This window comes from Panthera pardus, unplaced genomic scaffold (assembly GCF_024362965.1).
Source record: "Panthera pardus isolate Hobbes unplaced genomic scaffold, ASM2436296v1 HiC_scaffold_15, whole genome shotgun sequence".
Classification (NCBI taxonomy): domain Eukaryota; kingdom Metazoa; phylum Chordata; class Mammalia; order Carnivora; family Felidae; genus Panthera; species Panthera pardus.
In genome coordinates, this window is record NW_026526710.1 from 71,879,035 (window position 1) to 71,897,720 (window position 18,686).

At 50.2% G+C, this 18,686-nt stretch overlaps 1 protein-coding gene across 1 annotated transcript in view; it reads left to right on the forward strand.

The window, feature by feature from the left end:
- LOC109275662 (O-acyltransferase like protein-like) overlaps window positions 1-18,686 on the forward strand; it is a 66,044-nt gene that overhangs the window by 37,940 nt on the left and 9,418 nt on the right. The window contains exons 9-13 of the mRNA XM_019463890.2: window positions 5,799-5,964; window positions 7,376-7,455; window positions 12,482-12,595; window positions 14,133-14,265; window positions 17,209-17,395. Coding sequence (XP_019319435.2) covers window positions 5,799-5,964; window positions 7,376-7,455; window positions 12,482-12,595; window positions 14,133-14,265; window positions 17,209-17,395 — 680 coding nt within the window. The remainder of the gene's footprint in view (window positions 1-5,798; window positions 5,965-7,375; window positions 7,456-12,481; window positions 12,596-14,132; window positions 14,266-17,208; window positions 17,396-18,686) is intronic.

Here is an 18,686-nt window from a genome sequence, read left to right on the forward strand (position 1 = left end):
GGGCGGACGTGGCCCTCCTTACGAATGGGTGGTTGGTTGGGGCAGGAGGAGATAGAGTCCTGGGACGGAGGATGGAACCCGTGATGCATAAAGACACAGGGAGCTTGGGAAGCAGAGGAAACTTCAGGCCATGGAACCCACCCCTCCTTTTGTACAGTCTCTAAATCACGGTTTGTTGCCGACTGAGCTAGAGCTGGCTCTCATTACTTATGGCCGTTGCCTCTCTTGTCACGCTTCGTTGTCACAGAGCGGGAAGGGGCTGTTGCAACAATCTTGTGGGCTAGGAAAATGGAGTGGGTAAGTTCTGACTCTGGTTTGTCAAATCTTTCATGCTGGCTCAGTCCTCTACCAGCTATGTGACCTGGAGGCAGTGCCTCACCCTTTCTGGGCTTGAGTTTTCTCATCTCAAAAAATGGGAAGAATGACGGCACTCACTCCACGGGACTCTTGCAAGGATTAAATGAGAGCATGTGCGCTGAGAACTCAGAGGCACGTGTGACACACAGTAAGCCTTCCGTAAGTAGAAGCTGTCGTTGTTACTGTGGTCGCCACTCACACCTTTTAACTTTTCCGGAAAATAGGGTAAGAATGAGTATGGGCTACGGAATGGGCCTCTATTGATTTCTTTTCACCATGGCCTTTGTGGCTTCTTCCAAACTCTATTGAATCTAGCCCTTGTCCTGGATGCTTGACAGACTCCTTATTCCTTTTTTTGGGTGCGTGGCCCTGGGTTTAGCATGTTGTGCCCTGTGGTCTTCTGGAGGAGAGGGACCGATTGACATTCAGGCCACAGGTTCTTAGTGATAAATGCTGATGCGGTGTTAGGGGGTGGGGCGTGGAATCCAATGGTGGCATCCAATCCAGGGCATGGTGGGTTCTGCCTGGGAAATCTACTTCAGAAGAAAAGTCCTGTTCTGGGGACTGAAGGACAGGAAGTGTTTTAGCAGGCAGATAAAGCAGTAATGTGTATGTGTGTGTGTGTGTGTGTGTGTGTGTGTGTGTATATGTGTCTGTGTGTGAGAGGTCTTATGGGTCAAGATGGTGGTGAGGATCCCCGTGAGGAAACTATTGCAATATTTGGGGAGGATAGCAGATCTGGACTGACAATTGGCCGTAGGAACGGAGAGAGGTCAAGTCAAGGATACTCAGAATTTCCAATCTGCACAACATGGCGTATGGTGGTGATGTTCTTGAGGAGGGAGCTCTGAGAAAGTGGCAGATTGGAGCCAGGAAGAGAGAGTCCAACCCGGGACGTAACTTTGTTGAAAAATCGGGGGAAACATCACCAAGCCAGCTTGAACTCACTCCGTAAGGGAAACCCAGTGCGAAAGCAGCCACACTCCCAGCCTCTTTGATGGTCTCGTTCTTGTCAGCAAAACCCACTGTTCTTACTCAGTTATGATCAATTACTTGCCTACTTATCTCCAAGAGGACTGGAAATGAGATCATTTGTTCACTCACTCATTCTGTATTTTTTATACGTTTGTTTATTTATTTTGGGAGAGAGAGTATGTGTGCATGCAAGCACATGCAAGTGGGGGGAGGGACAGAGAGAGAGAGAGAGAGAGAGAGAGAACCCCAAACAGGCTCCACACTGTCAGTGCAGAGCCTGACAGGGGGCTTGAACTCATGAATTGTGAGATCATGACCTGAGCAGAAATCAAGAGTAAGGCGCTCAAACGACTGAGCCACCTAGGAGCCCCTCTTTCTGTATTTATCGAGGGCCCACTGTGTGCCAGGCACTGTTGTAAGCCCTGGGGATTCAATAGTTAATAACCACGCAAGTGCCTTCTGGCCCGGAGGTTACGTTCCAGTGAGTAGAGATAGATAATCCATGAATAAATATGCGACATTAGGTTGCAATATACAAATGCATTTCTAGCAGGTCAGGGACCATAGGTGGCACAAAGTGCTTATTTGGAGAAGGAGGCAAGATGGGGTCTTCTTCTGGAAGGGTAGTCAGGGAAAGTGACCTGTGTCAAAGGAAGTAAAAGAATGTTCTAAGCAAAGAGAGTGCTGTGGGGGAAGAAGGGCCCATGTGGGGAACAGGTGTTAAGGTCCTGAGAAGGGAATGTGGCTGGCATGTTTGAGAGACCGCAGAGAGCCCACTGGAGTGGAGAGAGCAGCTTGGAGAACAGGAGGGGACGAGGTCAGAGAGGTGGAGCGGGGCCCCGTGGCCAGGATCATAGAGGGCCTGTATGCTGCTTTAAGGACCTTCTATTTTACTGGGGCACAAGAAGCCTTTGGAGGGTTCCAGCAGGGGAGTGGCACGGGCCAAGTCACATTCTCCAAGAATCACGCTGAGAATAGACAGTAAGAGGACAGGGGCAGGAGGGGGGACCCAGGAGCTACAGCAGCTATAAGAAAGTGCAAAACGCCAGCTTCCCGGGGTAAATCGGAACAAAGATTATGTAACGGGAAACAAGGAGAGTAGATGTCTCAGACCCTAAAGACTGTGTGATTATTCCAACTAGGAGGTACACGTTAAAAATCAGGGGTTTGGGGGCACCTATGTGGCTCAGTCGGTTATGCCTCTGACTCTTGATTTCGGCTCAGGTCATGATCTCATGGTCGGGAGACTGAGCCCGAGCTGAGCTCTGTGCTGAGTGTGGAACCTGCTTAGGGTCTCTCTCTGCATGCACGTGCACTCTCTCTCTCTCTCTCTCAAAAAAAAAAAAAAAAAAAAAAATCGGGAGTTTTTGTTACAATAAAAACATTACTGATAAAAATATCTATCACAGAAGGTTATACGCTAAAATTAACGGTACCCACTGCAGTCTCACTCCCCCGCGGGGCACCTTTGTTAACGGTTTCTTGTAAATTCTCGCAGATACTTTCCATGTACTTACATACTTACAGGCACTGGGTTTTTTCTTTTTTTAATGTTTATTTATTTTTGAGAGGGAGAGACAGAGCGTGAGCAGGAGAGGGTCGAAGAGAGAGGGAGACACAGAATCTGAAACAGGCTCCAGGCTCCAAGCTGTCAGCACAGAGCCGGGACGTGGGGCTCGAACTCACAAATCGTGAGATCATGACCTGAGCTGAAGTCGGACACTTAACCGACCGAGCCACCCCCGTGCCCCTGGGTTTTCTTTCTTTCTTTCTTTCTTTCTTTCTTTCTTTCTTTCTTTCTTTCTTTCTTTCTTTCTTTTCTTTCTTTCTTTCTTTCTTTCTTTCTTTCTTTCTTTCTTTCTTTCTCAAGAATATGATTATACTATAAACCGTGCTGTTTTATAGGTAGCTTTTTTCACATAATGATTTTATGTTGGCATATCAATCTGTTGCATGCAAGGACCCACCTCACTGATTTTATTTTTTTAAAGTTTATTTATTTATTTTGAGAGAGAGTGAGTAGGAGAGGGGCAGGGGAGAGCAGAGAGAATCCCCAGTGGTCTCCAAACTGTACTACAGAGCCGGACATGGGGCTTGGACCCACAAACTGTGAGATCATGACCTGAGATGAAACCAGGAGTTGGATGCTTAACTGACTGAGCCACCCAGGCACCCGGCATCTCATTGATTTTAAAGGTGGCCTGGGATGGCTCTGTGTGGGTGGACAGTCGTGAATCTAACGTGCCCCTGTTAATGGGTGTGGTGGTAATCCCAAACTTTTGCTATCTTAGACAAGGATTCAGTATCAGTACACTTTTGTGCACATGTTTGGGGGTAAATTTCTAGAACTGGTGGTTTAGTGCATCTCACATTTGGATGGACATTTTCCACTTTCCCTTCCCACCCACCGGCTAAGAGAATGCCTGCTTCTTGTACCTGGCACGACAGCCAATATTGCACGTTTTAATCTTTGAAAACCCTCCTAGACTTTCAATCTCCCAGCAGCTTGGACAAAAATGAAGAACAATTTACATTTATGCGATTCTTTCCATGTTGCCGGCTGTTTTCCTATTGATCTCCTTTGATTCTCAAAAACCCTTAGGAGGCAGGAATCATGATGCTCCTTAAAAGAATCTAAGGAATCATCATCCCCCCCCCCACCCTGTCCCCCTAGAAGAGGAAAGAGAGAAGTTACATGATTTTCTCAGTAGGAGCATTTCGACAGAACTAGAAGCCACATATCCATAGCTCTGCTCCTCAAGGTGAGGCCCAGCCTCTGCCCTGCCCCCACGGGCCCCCCCACTCAGAGGCCGAACTGGGGAGGACACAGCCTGTACCGTGCTCCCCCCTGAGGGCATCTGACCCGAACTCCGTTGAGAGGGGAGCAGGGCGGGGGGGGGGGGGGGGGGGTGACTTACTCTCCCCAGGGAGGCGACAGATGGTGGGAAGGAAGGCTTGGGAGGCGGAGCCCGAGGCCTGGGGGAGCAGCTGTAGGACAGCTCGGTCAGATGGCTAATGTGACAGGGCCCGGGCCCAGGCAGGGCTCTGTGGCTGTTGTCTGAGCTGATCTGGGGAGATGCGTTTTGGCCCAGTCAGCAGCCCTTTCTCTCTGACCGTGATCTGTGATTCCAGGCTGCTCCCCGCATGCCCCCAGCCCTCCTGTCTGCCAGGCACGCCTATGAGGGATGTATTAGCGTGGGGAGCACCGGAGGCCGACAGGTCTGGGTCCCGGCGCCCACGGGGCAGCTGGGTGCTGCCCTACGACTCTGCTGGAGTGTGGACCTCCAGCAGTCCGGCCCTTCCCATCTGTCGCAGCCAGCCCGGGGGCCCTGACACCCTCCCCTCCCCCCCCACCCCCGCCTGAGATGCCCGGAGGTGCTGCTGGGCCCTGTGCTCAACTGGGAATTTCTACATATGTCCTTTTAAAAGACGGCTGTTGATCGTCGCTCACCCGGAATCCGTGCCGGGATTGCGTCCGCCCCCCTGCTACGGCCTCGCTTCGAACCTCTGCACCAGCGATGTCCAGTAGGTGGCCACCAGACCTGTGGCCCGCTGAGGTGTGCCGTGAGCATACAATGCACGCGGGATTCTCAAGACTCAAAGAAGGAAGGATGGAAAACTGCTCGCTAGTTTTTTTTTTATAGCGATTACCTGTCGATAACATTCGGGATACGCTGGGCTACATAAAGTGTATTATTGGACTTCATTGTGGCTATTTCTTTTGACTGACAAATGCGGCTGCTGGAGAGTCTAAAGCAGGTGGCAGATAGGGCTGGCGTTCTGTTTCTAAAGGACACCTGTGCCTTTCCCCCACCGTCTTCGTAGCTGGGAAGGAGGTAGGGTATGAAGGAAGGGAGGGAGAAAGAAAACAAGGAGGGAGAAAGGAAAAGAGGGAAGGAGCGAGGAAAGGCATTGTCATCCAGGGCGGCCACAGGGGGAAGGATGCGAGCTGGTGGCAGACCTCAGTGCCGCTGGGTGGTTGGGCCACCTTGGCCAAGTCACCCAAACTTCCGTGATTTCCCCATCGGTAAAATAGAGGTACTTTTCCCCTGACAGGAGTATTTCTTTTCTTTTTTTTCTTAATGTTTATTTATTTATTTTTGCGAGAAAGAGAGAGAGAGAGAGAGCACAAGCAGGGGAGAGGCAGAGAGAGAGGGAGACACAGAATCAGAAGCAGGCTCCAGGCTCCGAGCCGTCAGCACAGAGCCCGATGCGGGGCTCGAACTCACAAATCACGAGTTCATCACCACCTGCTCAGTGACTGACGTATGTTTGCCTCAGCAGCACCGGAGCCCCGGGGTGGGAGCTCAAGAATTTGTACCCACGAGCGTAGGAACGTTTGAGGTGTGGGCAGCTGGTCGCCCACCCAGCACAATCCGTTTCAGAGCGTCTCTGTCGCTCACCCCGGGGACTGAATGGAACCATGGTGGAGAGTCCCCTTCTCTCTTCTGGCTCTTTCCTGCCAGGTTGCAGCCCCTTCACATGTATTCGGTGTGCTTGCTGGCTGGATTGTTCTCTCTTGTTCCCTGGGGACCCGTCTGGGAAGTGCCCAAGTTCCACGTGGATAACTGCCGGCGAGCGTGGTGGACGAATCTGCTGTTGCTAAATAATTTCCTGTGGGTCCCAAACGCGGTGAGTCCTGCGTCATGGGCTGGGAACAGGCAGATGGGCACGGGCCAACGCGGGGTGTCACGTCACACGGTTCGTGAACTTTCCAAGGGCCGGCCTGGGTCTGCTGCCCTTTCTTCTGGCACTTTCTCTGGAGTAACGGTGAAGCCATAGGAAGGGGGTGGCTGGGGGCAGGGAGACTAGCCTCTCGGGATGGGTGAGTGTTACCAAACCAGCCTTGGCAGGGGCAGTTGCCGTGAAAAGCAGAGGGAGGGAGCAGGGTAGTGGGCACTGAGGGGCCAACCGTGCAGGTACGTGTCTGGAAGCGGCCAGCCTTGCTCCGTCAAGGTTCCATGTCATACCCCACAGAGAAAGGACACTTGCCTTACCTCCACGCAGACGGCCTGTAACTGGGACGGAACATTGCACCTCACCTGCGCCATAGTGAGTCGTTTTTCCGTCTCAAGCCAGATCAGACAGAGCCACGGCATCTGTCTATACTGGCTGGGGCTTCCCCCGAAGCCCTCGGATCCTCACGATGACATCGGAGTCAACGAAAGTGAAATAGGGGTAATTGAATCGTGCGTGCCAGGTGCGGACCGGCCTGGGCCCCACGTGGGAATCAGTGGCGAGGACGCGAGCCAGCCACCTGTTTGAGGCCAAGCCCACCTTGGTCCTTGAAAGCGGACGTGTGAGGGCCGTCTGGCCTGGAGGTCTCACCGATCCCCCACCTCGGGCACTTCCCTTTAGCCGGGACAAGGAAAGCTGTCGCTTGTGCTGGATAAGTCTGGGCTCTCGAGGACCGGATTGGGGACTGGAGGGAGCAAGGAGCCTTTTACCTCCGGAGCCCTGGAGGGAGCTGCCCCCAGGAACGTCGTCACATTGAAGAAGAATGAGGCAGGTAACTGGCTCATTTCACACCAACACGGACAGCCCGCGGAAAGACGTGGCTTTGGCCAGACGACCGCACGTCCGTCACACGTGGGAACTCTGGGCTCTCCGGCACAAGCTCGTCTGGAGCCAGGCTTCCAATCTAGATGAGCCCATTCCTTCCCCGGGGGCTGGGGAGGGCCGGCAAAGCAGGGAAGAGAGGACAACAGGGACCCTTACCGGCTCTGAGGGCACCAAAATGATAATTGTCCCTTACATTCGTGTAACGGGGTGGAGTTGAGTTCCTCCAACTGCCCTGGGAGCTTAGCTTTTACTGCTTTTTTTCAAGAGAGAAAGCTCTGCATTCCCTTTTGTAACCTGGCAGTAACAATACTCAGCACCTAGGCTCCTTACAGGATTAAGTGAGATGAGGTATGTGAAATCCTGTGGCCCCAAATTCCTTTCTCTTCCCTTGGACCGCCCCCCCTCACCCCCCCACACCTCCCCAGCCCCAGGCAGGTGAGCGAGTGGCCCCGGTGAGTGACCTCTGCTCCTCTCGTTTCAGTGTAATGGCTGGACGTGGTACCTGGCCAACGATTTTCAGTGCCATCTCATCACGCCGGCGATCGTCCTCATCCACAGAAAGTGAGTGTCCCCGGGACCGGCGGGTCTGGCCACGGGACCTCTCCCGCGGCACTCCCAGCGAGCGCTCCAGCTCTGGGCAGGGCAGCCTTTGCGATTCAGGAAACGAACTTTTCAGAGCAGTGTGGACACCGAATCCTTTTCTGTTTATCTTTCTTCACGTTCTCCTCCCGGCTTCGTCCTGCACACACCCCTCTGCGTTTTTGCAGGGTCGTAATCAGGGCGTGTGTAATCTCTAGTCTCAGTCTTTTCCGTTCACCTGCCTTTGTAAACATTTCCGCGTAGCGACACGATCCACATACTCAGCCGTTTTAGGATTTCTATGCCATTGTTATGGTCGGGCATCTACATCATTTCCAGTGTTTCATGACTCCAGACGGCACCTCAGTGACTGTCTTTGAACGTACTACTTTTTCCTCCTGTTCATTTCCTTGGGGACCCATTTCCAAGTGGAATGACTAGGTCAAAGCGCAGGAACGATTTCTTGCTGCTTGTTACATAGTGTGCGGTTGTTGTCCAGAAAGAGGGAAGTAATGACCGCGCCCCCAGCGATACATCAGTGTACCTGTTCCCCCCATCAGATATTTATCACCGTAATTTTTGTTAGTTCTAGAAAAGCTCTCAGGCCTCAATAATTCACGAGGACACTTATAGCTTGTGGAATATCCATGCCATATCTTAAAAGATTTTTCCCTTTTTTTGTTGTTAACATACATGTTCAGTTTAAGAGGTATGGGAAGATAGTAGGGTGAATAGAGGGGAAAACCATCACCCTAGACCCATTCCTCACTCAAGAAGAGGTGAATTCCCTGTCAATATTTCTGTGTTTATCTTCCTGATCTTTTTCCGCACCACTTTTTAAACATGAAAGGCTTCTGTGTATATACATCAGTATCTTTCTTTTAATAATAGTTACATGACGTAAGCGTTTTCTAAGCCTACTTCTAAGAGACACAATTTTATCTATTTATTAAAAAAAACTTTTAATGTTTATTTTTTGAAAGAGAGAGAGAGAGACAGAGCATGAGTGGGGAGGGGCAGAGAGAGAGGGGGAGACACAGAATCTGAAGCAGCCTCCAGATTCTGAGCTGTCAGCATAGAGCCGGACGCAGGGCTCAAACCCACGAACCGTGAGATCATGACCTGAGCCAAAGTCAGTCACTTAACCGACTGAGCCACCCGGGCGCCCCTATTTATTTACTTTAAGTAAACATAATTTTAATGTGTGTGTAACGTTTCATTCTATGGAATGAACTGTAATCTACTTACACCTTCCCCTGGTGTTAGATACTTGGATTATTTCCAATTTTATGCTTGCTTTCATGAATAATCACCTGATAACTATTTTCGTGGAGATCAGAGTCTCCACTCTGATATTTCTTTAGAATGCATATCTTTAAGGGGAATCCCTAGGTCAAAGAGCATGAATGTCTTCTAGGCTCTTGAAGCATAATGACAAATTGCTTTCCTTAAAGCTTCTATCAATGTTCAGTCCTCTGGCCACCAATTACACGGTTGCCAATATGGAATGTTACTAATAATACAAAACAAAATATAAACCTTGCTATTTGGATATGTAAGAAAATAGTCATTTTTTCATATCTAACTTGCAAGTTTTTAACTCCTAGGGGTGAAGCGGAGTTCTAAATACGCCTTGACCTGCTCTATATTGTGGTTACCTGTTACTACCCTTTGTAGGACAGACCTTTGAATCACAGGCTGACCCATGAGGTTGCCTGTTCTAGCCAAATGCAAGCGTTCAAGCCATCTTGATTTTAATTTAATCTAAGAATTAAACACCAAAAAAAACAAAAAACAAAAAACAAAGGGAAATCTGCTTTTTCACATATCTTAAACACACAATGCTTTCTAACTTTAAATGTACAGGAGCTGTTTTTTGTTTTTTGTTTTTTATCTTTTTACTAAATTAAAAAAATGTTCCATGGATTCCACTCAGCACAGAGGCGGTTTTGCTGGTATAGTGAGTTTGAGTCAGAAGACATGGCAAGTTCTTCCCTACCCCGTCTCCTGAAACAAAAGCATCTGAATCAAATGGCTTATTTTCTCAGAGTGGGGGCTGGGAGGTGGAGAGGGCAATTTTGGATAGCATAATAGAACTGATAAGAGCATATGAGATTGAAATAAAATCCGACGATAAGATGGAAATGAGATCTAATAATCACATTGCTTTCTATCTTGGAAATGAAGGTTTTAAAAAAAATAGCTCCGAACATCCTCCGGTAGAAAGACGTACCACTCTCTGCCTCCTTGATTTATTCTCACACCTCCCAGGATGAAATCGCTGAGAACGGTGGGGATTAGGAATTAGTGTGCCCTCCCACTCTCACCTCAGTGTGGATCAGACAAGGAAGGATGAGAGTAGGTCAAGGTGGCTTTGGGATGCTGACCTCCCTTCCCCTCCCCTTCCCTCCCCAAGCCCCTTAGAGAGGGTGGGGATTCCTGGAACACTCCTGGGTCGCTGATCCCTGCTGCTGCTGGAGAGGGGCTCCCTGAGCAGGAGCTGTTCAGGCCCCCAGGGCCTCCACGGGGGTGGACTCTCCCTCCCACAAGGCCGTCAAACCCTCAGAGCTCCAGGGGCAGGGGAGCACCTGGCCCAATTCTCTGGGGCTGTCGCAGGCCTCGGCTCTGTGACGGACTATGGCTGCTCCAAGAGCTCTGGAGACCTTGGCAAGCGCCTGCGGGTAACAGGTGGGGCAGGTGTGAGGCCTCTGCAGGCCCGGCAGCCCTGGCAGAGGAGAAAGGGCGAGCCTCCACAGGTCTCCTCGGAGGTGGCAATTCCAGCAGGATGTGCTCATTGCTGGTACAGGTATTTGTGAAGAAACGGCGAGAAAAATCCTGTGGGGCATCCTGGCCAGGATGCTGGGGGCTGACAGGCTTTCAAAGAATACGAGGGTCTTTTCAGGCCATTCCTTCCTCCTCTTGGGCTATATGGCCCCTGAACGGGCCCTTCTGAGGCACCAACCCTCTTGAGAGAGAATGGGGATAGTGGGTGGCACTTGAAGCTCTGGGCCTTTCTCAATCCCACGGTCGTAGGAGGAGTCCCCTCAAACAGGCAGACAATACAACCACTGACCCGAGCTGGCAGAGGGGACCCTTTGGCACAGGGTTGGTTTCTTCTGAGGCCTCTCGCTGTGTCTTCATGTGGCCGTCTTGACGCGGTCTTTGCTCTGTGGTTGTCGGTCTTGTCATCTCTTCTCATGAAGGTACCAGTCACATTGGATTAGGGCCCATCCCAATGACCTCATTTCACCTTCATTATCTCTTTAGAGACCCTATCTCCAAATAGAGCCATATTCTGAAGTGATGGAAGTTAGAATTTGGGGGGGGGGGGAACAAAATCCAGCCCATAACAGTCTAGATTAGGAGGTTTTATTAGTTTTATTATAGAGGCGGTTAGCCTGTGGAGACTTGTCTGATTCCTGGGAGGAGGTGCCATGGGTTGGGCTCAAGTCTCCCGGGGAGTTAAACAAATATTGACTTGGGTGCATGCAGGTTTTTATTGGATTGCCTGACTGGATGGTTAACCATTGACCTAAGACAATGAATTCTTAGTACCTCCTCACTCTAGACCTACTAGAGTAGGTAGTAGGTGGGGACCTACTTGAGTGTCCTTGTGAGTTAAGACCCCCGAGTCCCCAATGTCAGCATCTTTCCTAGAGGCTGTCATGAAAGGTAGATTTTCAATTCCTCAGCTAAAAACCAGCACTATACAAGCTTGTGGCCGTGCAACTACGTTTAGCTTCTAAATGGTGGGAGGTATGTAAAAGGTAGAGCTGTTTTCCTTTAGAGAACACACTTGTATAGAATGCCAGTAATCCAAGGAGGCCAGAACTAAATGGTCTGGCAAAAGGAACAGTAAAGAGACAGCATTGTTGTCATACCTTCCCAGCCCACTCTCACAGCAGACATTACTAATCAATCACAGCACCACTGAGCTAACACTCCTCCATTCCGAGCATTAACACTAAACTAGAATTGGCACTCTGGTTGAAAATCATTTGCCGTTTGCCTCACTCGTGATAAACGAATGGTCCCTTATCCCCTCCTCATGAAGAACCGTGGCAACGTCACGCAGTGGAACGGGATTGTCAAAGGCACCATCTGGGCAGGGTTATGCCTGGATAGTCTTGTCTTACGCCTGTGTTTGACATTCCTTCTATACTACTGCACATCGTCTTTGTCCCAACCCTCACGATTCTGAGGAGGTGCAACCAGTGCCTTACTCTAACTCTAAAGCCTATGTCCCTAAATCTCATTTCCTGCCCCAGAACCTCCTACATACTACAGCTGGGCCTCCTTCGGGATCTTTCTTGGCCTTATACACGTGTAGTCCCAAAGTGTGGAGGAATTAACTTTTGTGGAGCCACCCTTGGCTCATGGGGGATAAAAGACACTGGGAAAATGCCTCTTTCTTTCATCTTCCACGACAGTTTTCAGGCGCATCTTCCACAGAACATTCTGGAAGAATTGAGTACTGGCCACCTTGACAGCACATCCTTGTGTTAGTTTTCCCTGCTTCCCTGTTCTACATGCCATCCCTCATTCCTACCCCCACATCAACTCCCTGCACCCAGACTTTTGTCTCAGATTGCATCTGGGTGGGGGAGAATCCCTGGACCGCCTCTTACCCTAACCCCGTCCCTGCGTCCCCCTGCGCCTGACAGTCCTGTCTCTCCCGAATCAACCACCATTTATGTCCGCGTAATGCTTCGTGGGTGGCAAGGAACATTCCCAAGCAAGGTCACATCTTGAGCCGCACAGTACATTTCAGGGTGAAGATGAGGAAAATCAAGTTCAAGGTCCTGCCTAGGGTCGCACAGCCAGTAAATGGTCACATTTAAAGGCTAAGCCAGTTCTCTTGAGTCACAGCTGCCCCCACATCAGCCTCTCTCAAAGGCAGGCCTGGCAGGAAGTGCCTCTGATTGCCAAGCTTTCAAGTCTTTCGTGGGCACAAATTTTGCAGCGAAGGAAACTGAAGAGTGCTTCTGTCAATGTCCTCTCTTTGCAGAAGTAAACATGTCCTTGTCCTCCTCGGGGCCATGCTGTTCTTGGCATCTTTCACTGCCACAGCTCTGCTCACCCTGGCTTACTCCCTTCCGGTCGCAGCTCCGTCAGAAGCAAGGTAACCCACGGTTCCCAGCCGGGCCCTCTTGTTTGCCTGCCCCGGGAATGGCCAGGACCTCCCAGGGAGGCTGCTCGGCGAGTGCCAGTCTGTTTGCGCTGTGTGCGGTGGCTCGTGGAAAAACTGGGTGGGAAATGTTCAGCCTGGATGGGAAAGTTGATTGCGTTTTTGTTTCCAAACTTCTGACCCTTTCAACTTGCGCTGGGGGGTCTTCTCTGAAAGTACCAGGAACGCGTGGCTGCCCGTTGAAATGTTTCTCGGAGGAAAGGAGCGCCCCCACGCGGCTGTATTGGGTTTCTCCTCCCGCCGCCGACCTGCAGCTCGGAAGCTCAATTGTTGGCTGGAGGGACCGAAATTTACGGAAGTGGGGGTTATCCCTTCAAGGTCACGCGGCTAGTAAGCGGCATAGGTGTGAGTGGAACCGAGGACCTTACCCGCTATGCTATTTTGCTTCCCCAGTGAGGTTTATATCACGATTTTTCCTTATCACCACTCTGTGCATCACGCAGGAAACAGGGGCACGATTTCCTGCTGATCTGTTCTCATTGCAGCAGGCAGAGTGATACAAATGGAAGTCAGATGCTGTCGGTCATCTGCTCAAATTCCTCCAAAGGCTGCCCACTGCTCTCATGGTAGAAGCCCTGTCTGACCTCCTCCATCACTCCCCTGTGTGCTGACTCTGGACCAGCCACACCAGCCTTCTAAGCTTCACACACCAAGCACGCTCTCCCCTCAGGCCTTTGCACTCACTGTTCCCTCACACTAGGATGCTTTTCCTTTGAAGTCCGGATCGTGGCAGGGCTCGCTTCTTCATGTCCTGCAGGTGTCAGTGCAAACGTCATTTTCTCAGAGCAGCCTTCGCTGACCTCCCGATGCAAAATAGCCCGGCACCGCGACTCGCGCACATTGTGCTCCAAATGTATTTGCGAGGGGAATGAATGAATGAATGAATGAAGACACCCCAGGTTTTTTCACTAGGGGAACACCATGCCCTTCCTGTCATATCATTGGCCCCTGCGGGCCCTGCCAGGTGACTGAGGGAGAGGCTCATTCCCATCGAATCCCATCGAATCTAATAGAGTAGGTCCTCAACTCTAGAAGCACATGAGAATCACCTGGGGAGACTTTAAATCCCACTGATGCTTCCAGCAAGCACCATCTCAGACCACAATCTCCGGGGATGTGGCCCAAGCAACCACGAAGACGTTCCACGAAGACGTTCACTTCTGAAAACCACGTTTTTAGAGCTATCGTGATGTGCCAGCTGCCAGCACAGCTCCTTAAAATGGACTGGGTCATCGTATTTCCTTGGGGTCCAGGGTGGAGGGGCCCAGGGGCGTTTGCAACTTGAGCAGGCCAGCTGTGGCACAAGGCAGGACCCTGAGGGTGCCGTCTGTAGATGGGACTGAGGAAATGAACAGAAGCACCCCAAATTTTCCTTTGGATTTGCCGATTGTGCCGATGGACATCTGAGAGATTCCTCTCTTCATGTCTAGATCAAACATGACCTTCTGCCTCATGTTCTTTTGTTTTCCAGTGAAAACGTGACTGTGTTGTACTTCTCCGAGTACTATACAAAGCCCTACTGCAGATTCGGACCATTCCTCGTGGGGCTCTTTCTGAGCATTTTCATGCACCCAAACCGCCAGGCAAACATTCTTAAAACCAAGGTAAGTTTGTCCCATACTTCACTGCCAGGGCCACGTCTGTTTGGGACTGGAGTGGCCCATTCGGCCCGGCTCTTCCAAAGCCATGGGCAGGAACCAGACTGCTCAGTACTTTATTGTGTTGCGTTGCGTTAGCAATGTCTCTTGGTGCCAGAGAATAAGAGAGACCTTGTCTTCTCGCGAAAGCCTGGTTCTCTGCTTTCTTCACGGAGCTCCTTTAAGAAAGCTCCAGAATTGGAACCCAGCGGTGTTCCACCCGTTGGAGCCTTGGTACAGACCCAGAGAAATCCCCGACATGGGAAAAACACACCCAATGAGATTGCAATGGCAAGGCCCTCTTCTGAAAGAACATAGTTACTTGTTTGTTTTCATAATTAATTTTTTTAAGTTTATTTATTTATTTTGAGAGAGAGTTGAGGAGGGGCAAAGAGAGAGGGAGAAAGAGAATCCCAAGTAGGCTCCAGAGCCCGATGTGGGGCTCAATTCCACGAACCATGAGATCATGACTTGAGTTGAAGTCAAGAGTTGGACGCTCAACTGACTGAGCCACCCAGGCTCCCATAGTTACTTCTTATAACTTTTTAAAAATGCTTATTTATTTATTGAGAGGGAGAGGGCGAGAGAGAGCATGGGCAGTATGGGAGGGCAGAGACAGAGGGAGAGAGAGGAAATCCCAAGCAGGCTCTGTGCTGTCAGCACAGGGCCCAACGCGGGGCTCCAATCCACAAACCGTGAGATCATGACCTGAGCCGGAATCAAGAGTCCGACGCTTAACCAACTGAACCACACAGGTGCCCCTGCCCCATAGTTACTTTTTAATAGCACGGGCTCCTTGGTTTCTACAGATAGGATTCTTGGTCAGATTCATTGGTTCCATCTGGGAATCAGGACATGCGGTATCTAAGGGGGAAGAAGCTGTTACTTTACCTTGCAGGTAAAATTCCTTCCCTGGCTCCTTTACGGGTAATCACTCTGATTCACCAACCAACCTCGAGACTCAAACCGGAAAGCCGGGTTCGTCTTCCTCATTGACCACTCCTCCCATGCAATCTTCCACCAATCCCTGTTGAAGCGCCTCTTTAATGGCACTCTGTTGTAATCTACAAGTGAATCGTGCATCTACAGGGGAATATCATAACTCGAGCCTATAGGAAAAGTTACGTAGCCCTTGTATATGCATTTTTTCCGGTGAAGCCCTATGCTTCCAGGGAATCCCTGCTGATCGTTTCTTCTCCTGTCCTCTCTTAGCTTGTCCAGCTGACTTTGGTGAAGCTCTTCTCATCTCTTGATCTCAAATCTACACTTGGGGCAATCTATTTAAAACACTAGCTGGTGTTGCCCTTGAACTGCGCAAAAGTTCCTCTGGTGGCAGAGGTGAAATCTAAGATGCGGGGAGAACATTTGTTTATTTTATTTTATTTTTTAATGCTTATTTATTATTGAGAGACAGAGAGACAGAGCATGAGCATGGGAGGGGCAGAGACAGGAGGAGACACAGAATCCAAAGCAGACTCGAGGGTCTGAGTTGTCTGCTCAGAGCCTGACGCGGGGCTCGAACTCACAAACTGTGAGATCTTGAGCTGAGCCAAAGCAGGATGCCCAACCGACTGAGCCACCCAGGCACCCCTCATTTTATTTTATTTTAGAGAGAGAGTGAGAGTGAGCAAGCAGGGGAGAGGGGCAGAAGGAGAGAGAGAGAGAGAGAGAGAGAGAGAGAGAGGGAGAATCTCAAGCAGGCTCCACACTCATCACAGAACCTAATGTAGGACTTGATCCCATGACCCTGGGATCATGACCTGATCTGAAACCAAGAGGCAGACACTTAACTGACTGAGCCACCCAGGTGCCCCAAGGACAGAGTATTTGTGAACCACTCCGAGGGCTGAGTCAGGACCAGGAAGCATAGAGCCAGAACACAAGTCAAGCTGAGCTGGAGAAACAAGGTGGAAGGGACGGGCAGACCAAACACAAACCTCTAGAAGCCAGAAAATAAGGACACAGTGTCCAAGCTGGAAGCAGCGGGGGGCATGTGTTATATGCTGGGCATGAGATGGGGCGGTGTGCATTATGAGTGAAAAGGTGAAGGGGATCCTAGCCTAAAAAGGGGGGCTTGTGGAGAGCCCCCGAGGAAATGCCTTTCCTTCCATGTAGCCAGAGCCTACCGCAGGAATCTGAGGCCCAGGGCGGGGAGAGCTTCCCTTTAGAGACAAGGTGGTGGACTGATAAGATGCTAGTTTGGTTCAATGGAGACGTTATCATAGCAACCTGGGAACTGAAGCTTAGAAGCAAGAGAGAATCTTGGAAGACAGATCTGGGTCTAAAAAGGTCAAGTTAGATGACCTAAAATCTAAGATCTTGAACTGAGCCCCAGAATAGAACTTAACCCATGGTGCTATTTTCTGAGCTAGAAAGTTCTCCATTCCCCCACTCCCTCTGCCATTTTATGACCCCAGTGATTAGGGTGCAGCCCACGTATGGATTGGGTGCCAGAGGCCCTTGAGTTGTTGGTGGGGACAGAACCAATCAAGGAGCCTTACTAGGTTAAGGAACAGGATGAGAGGTCAAGAGGAGGCTCCAACATTATCTTCTCTTTCTCCCTTTTTTTTCCCCCCTTAAACTTTCATTTAATAATTATTTGGGATTCACGGCCATTTTGTGCAATTTTATCACGTGGGGATTTGTGTGACCGCCACCACAAGCAAGGTGCAGAACTTTGCTGTCGCCACCAAGATCTCTCCGTGGTCACACACCTCACTCCCCCCTACCGCACCCCAAACCTAACCCATCATAACCAGTAATCCGAACCTTTTGTGTTAGCGACATTTTGGGCACCAATCGAGGTTTACAAATAGATATCGAAAGTGACCAAAAAGTAAATTCGTGTAAAAGGAAGTAAATACACAATGGCCAGAATGAGCTTGACCCGTGTCTCTCCTTTCCCTGTAGACGCAGGCCCTGCTGGGGTGGACTTGCTCCCTGGCCACCCTGTTCGCAGTGGTCGCTCTGGCATATGCAGTGGATGATACTTCTGTCACCTCTTCACCTGCCGTTGCTCTGTACCAGGCCCTCCACCGGACCCTGTGGGCGGCAGCCGTGGGCTGGGTCCTGTTGGCATGTCAGGAAGGCTATGGAGGTACAACGCAGCACGGGGGGTTGCTTATAGGTTCACACTGTGTCCTTTTAAAGGGGACAAATGCGAAAACACAGTGTGCGCGGACGGGCTTTTTTATTTGTTGTTGAACGACTGATATTGACTCAAAGACATCAATTTGTTTATATCCTGGGGGAACCCCCCCATATTCTGTTTTCAGTTTCTACACTGGTTTATGTACAAATGTGGGTTCTGAGCCTCTCCAATGAAGCTACTTTAGAAGCTTCATTTAGGAGAACAAAGAGGGTCCTACAGTAAGAACAAAATACCAGTGGCAGGGACCAAAGTGGTGTTCACACCCACCCTGGGCCTCTGAGGGTAGAGACCGAATAGTTCCCAAGATCCCCTTCAGCCCTGTGACAAGCTGGGGAACTGTCTATTGAGCCTGGCTCTCAATGTGTGGAAAGTCAAGCAGAAAAGGGGCCTAAATGGCAAGAAAGGGGTTTTCTTCACATTAGAAATGGCTATCCAAGTCACCTGATGTCTTTTTCCCTTTCTTTTCTAGTTGGCATGAGATAGGGACTGGATGCTTGGGGTGTCGTAAAATGACAGGAGAAAGACTGGCAAGAATCATCCAGAAAAAGTTCTGGCCCCGCACTGGCCAGAAGCCCTGAAGGGTTGGAAATAGAGCCAGGTGGAGTCATGACACGTTTATATACCCTAGGGAAATAATCAGGATGAGCTTAAAGTTTGGCCTGTGAACCCAACCCACTTAGCCTCAGCAAAGGCGTTTGGGATTCATGGGTTAAGGAGGAAAATGATAAATTGATCACAACAACTCTTGCTGACGGGGCACAGGCTTACGCCAGGTCTCATGGAGAATTTCACCCAGGTGATCCTGGGTGACGCCGGCCACACCGCTGTGGGTACAGCTATAACGTGCTATTTCTCTGTGAGAAAGATGGCGCCTGGAGAGAACACTTGAAGGTCACGCAGCTCGGTAGTGGTTGAGCTAGAAAACGAACCCCGGACCGAGTGAAAAGCCGATGCCCAAAGCCCGTGACCGTCGTTTCTGTGCAATAGGACCCCTCTCAGATGTTGGATTGGTAGAACTGTTTCTGAGTTTGATGAGTATATAAGGGTGAGGAATTTGTTCTTTAATATTTTAATTTTAAATGCTTTCTCTTCTATGGAGACATGATGTTAAAGAAGAAATGGGCCGCGTTCTCGCTGACGGATGTATTTGCATTTCTGGGCAGCTGTTTGAATCACAGGACCCCACCCTAACACTGCTCCCACCTGGTGACAATGACCATGAGCTGTCCCCAGAGCC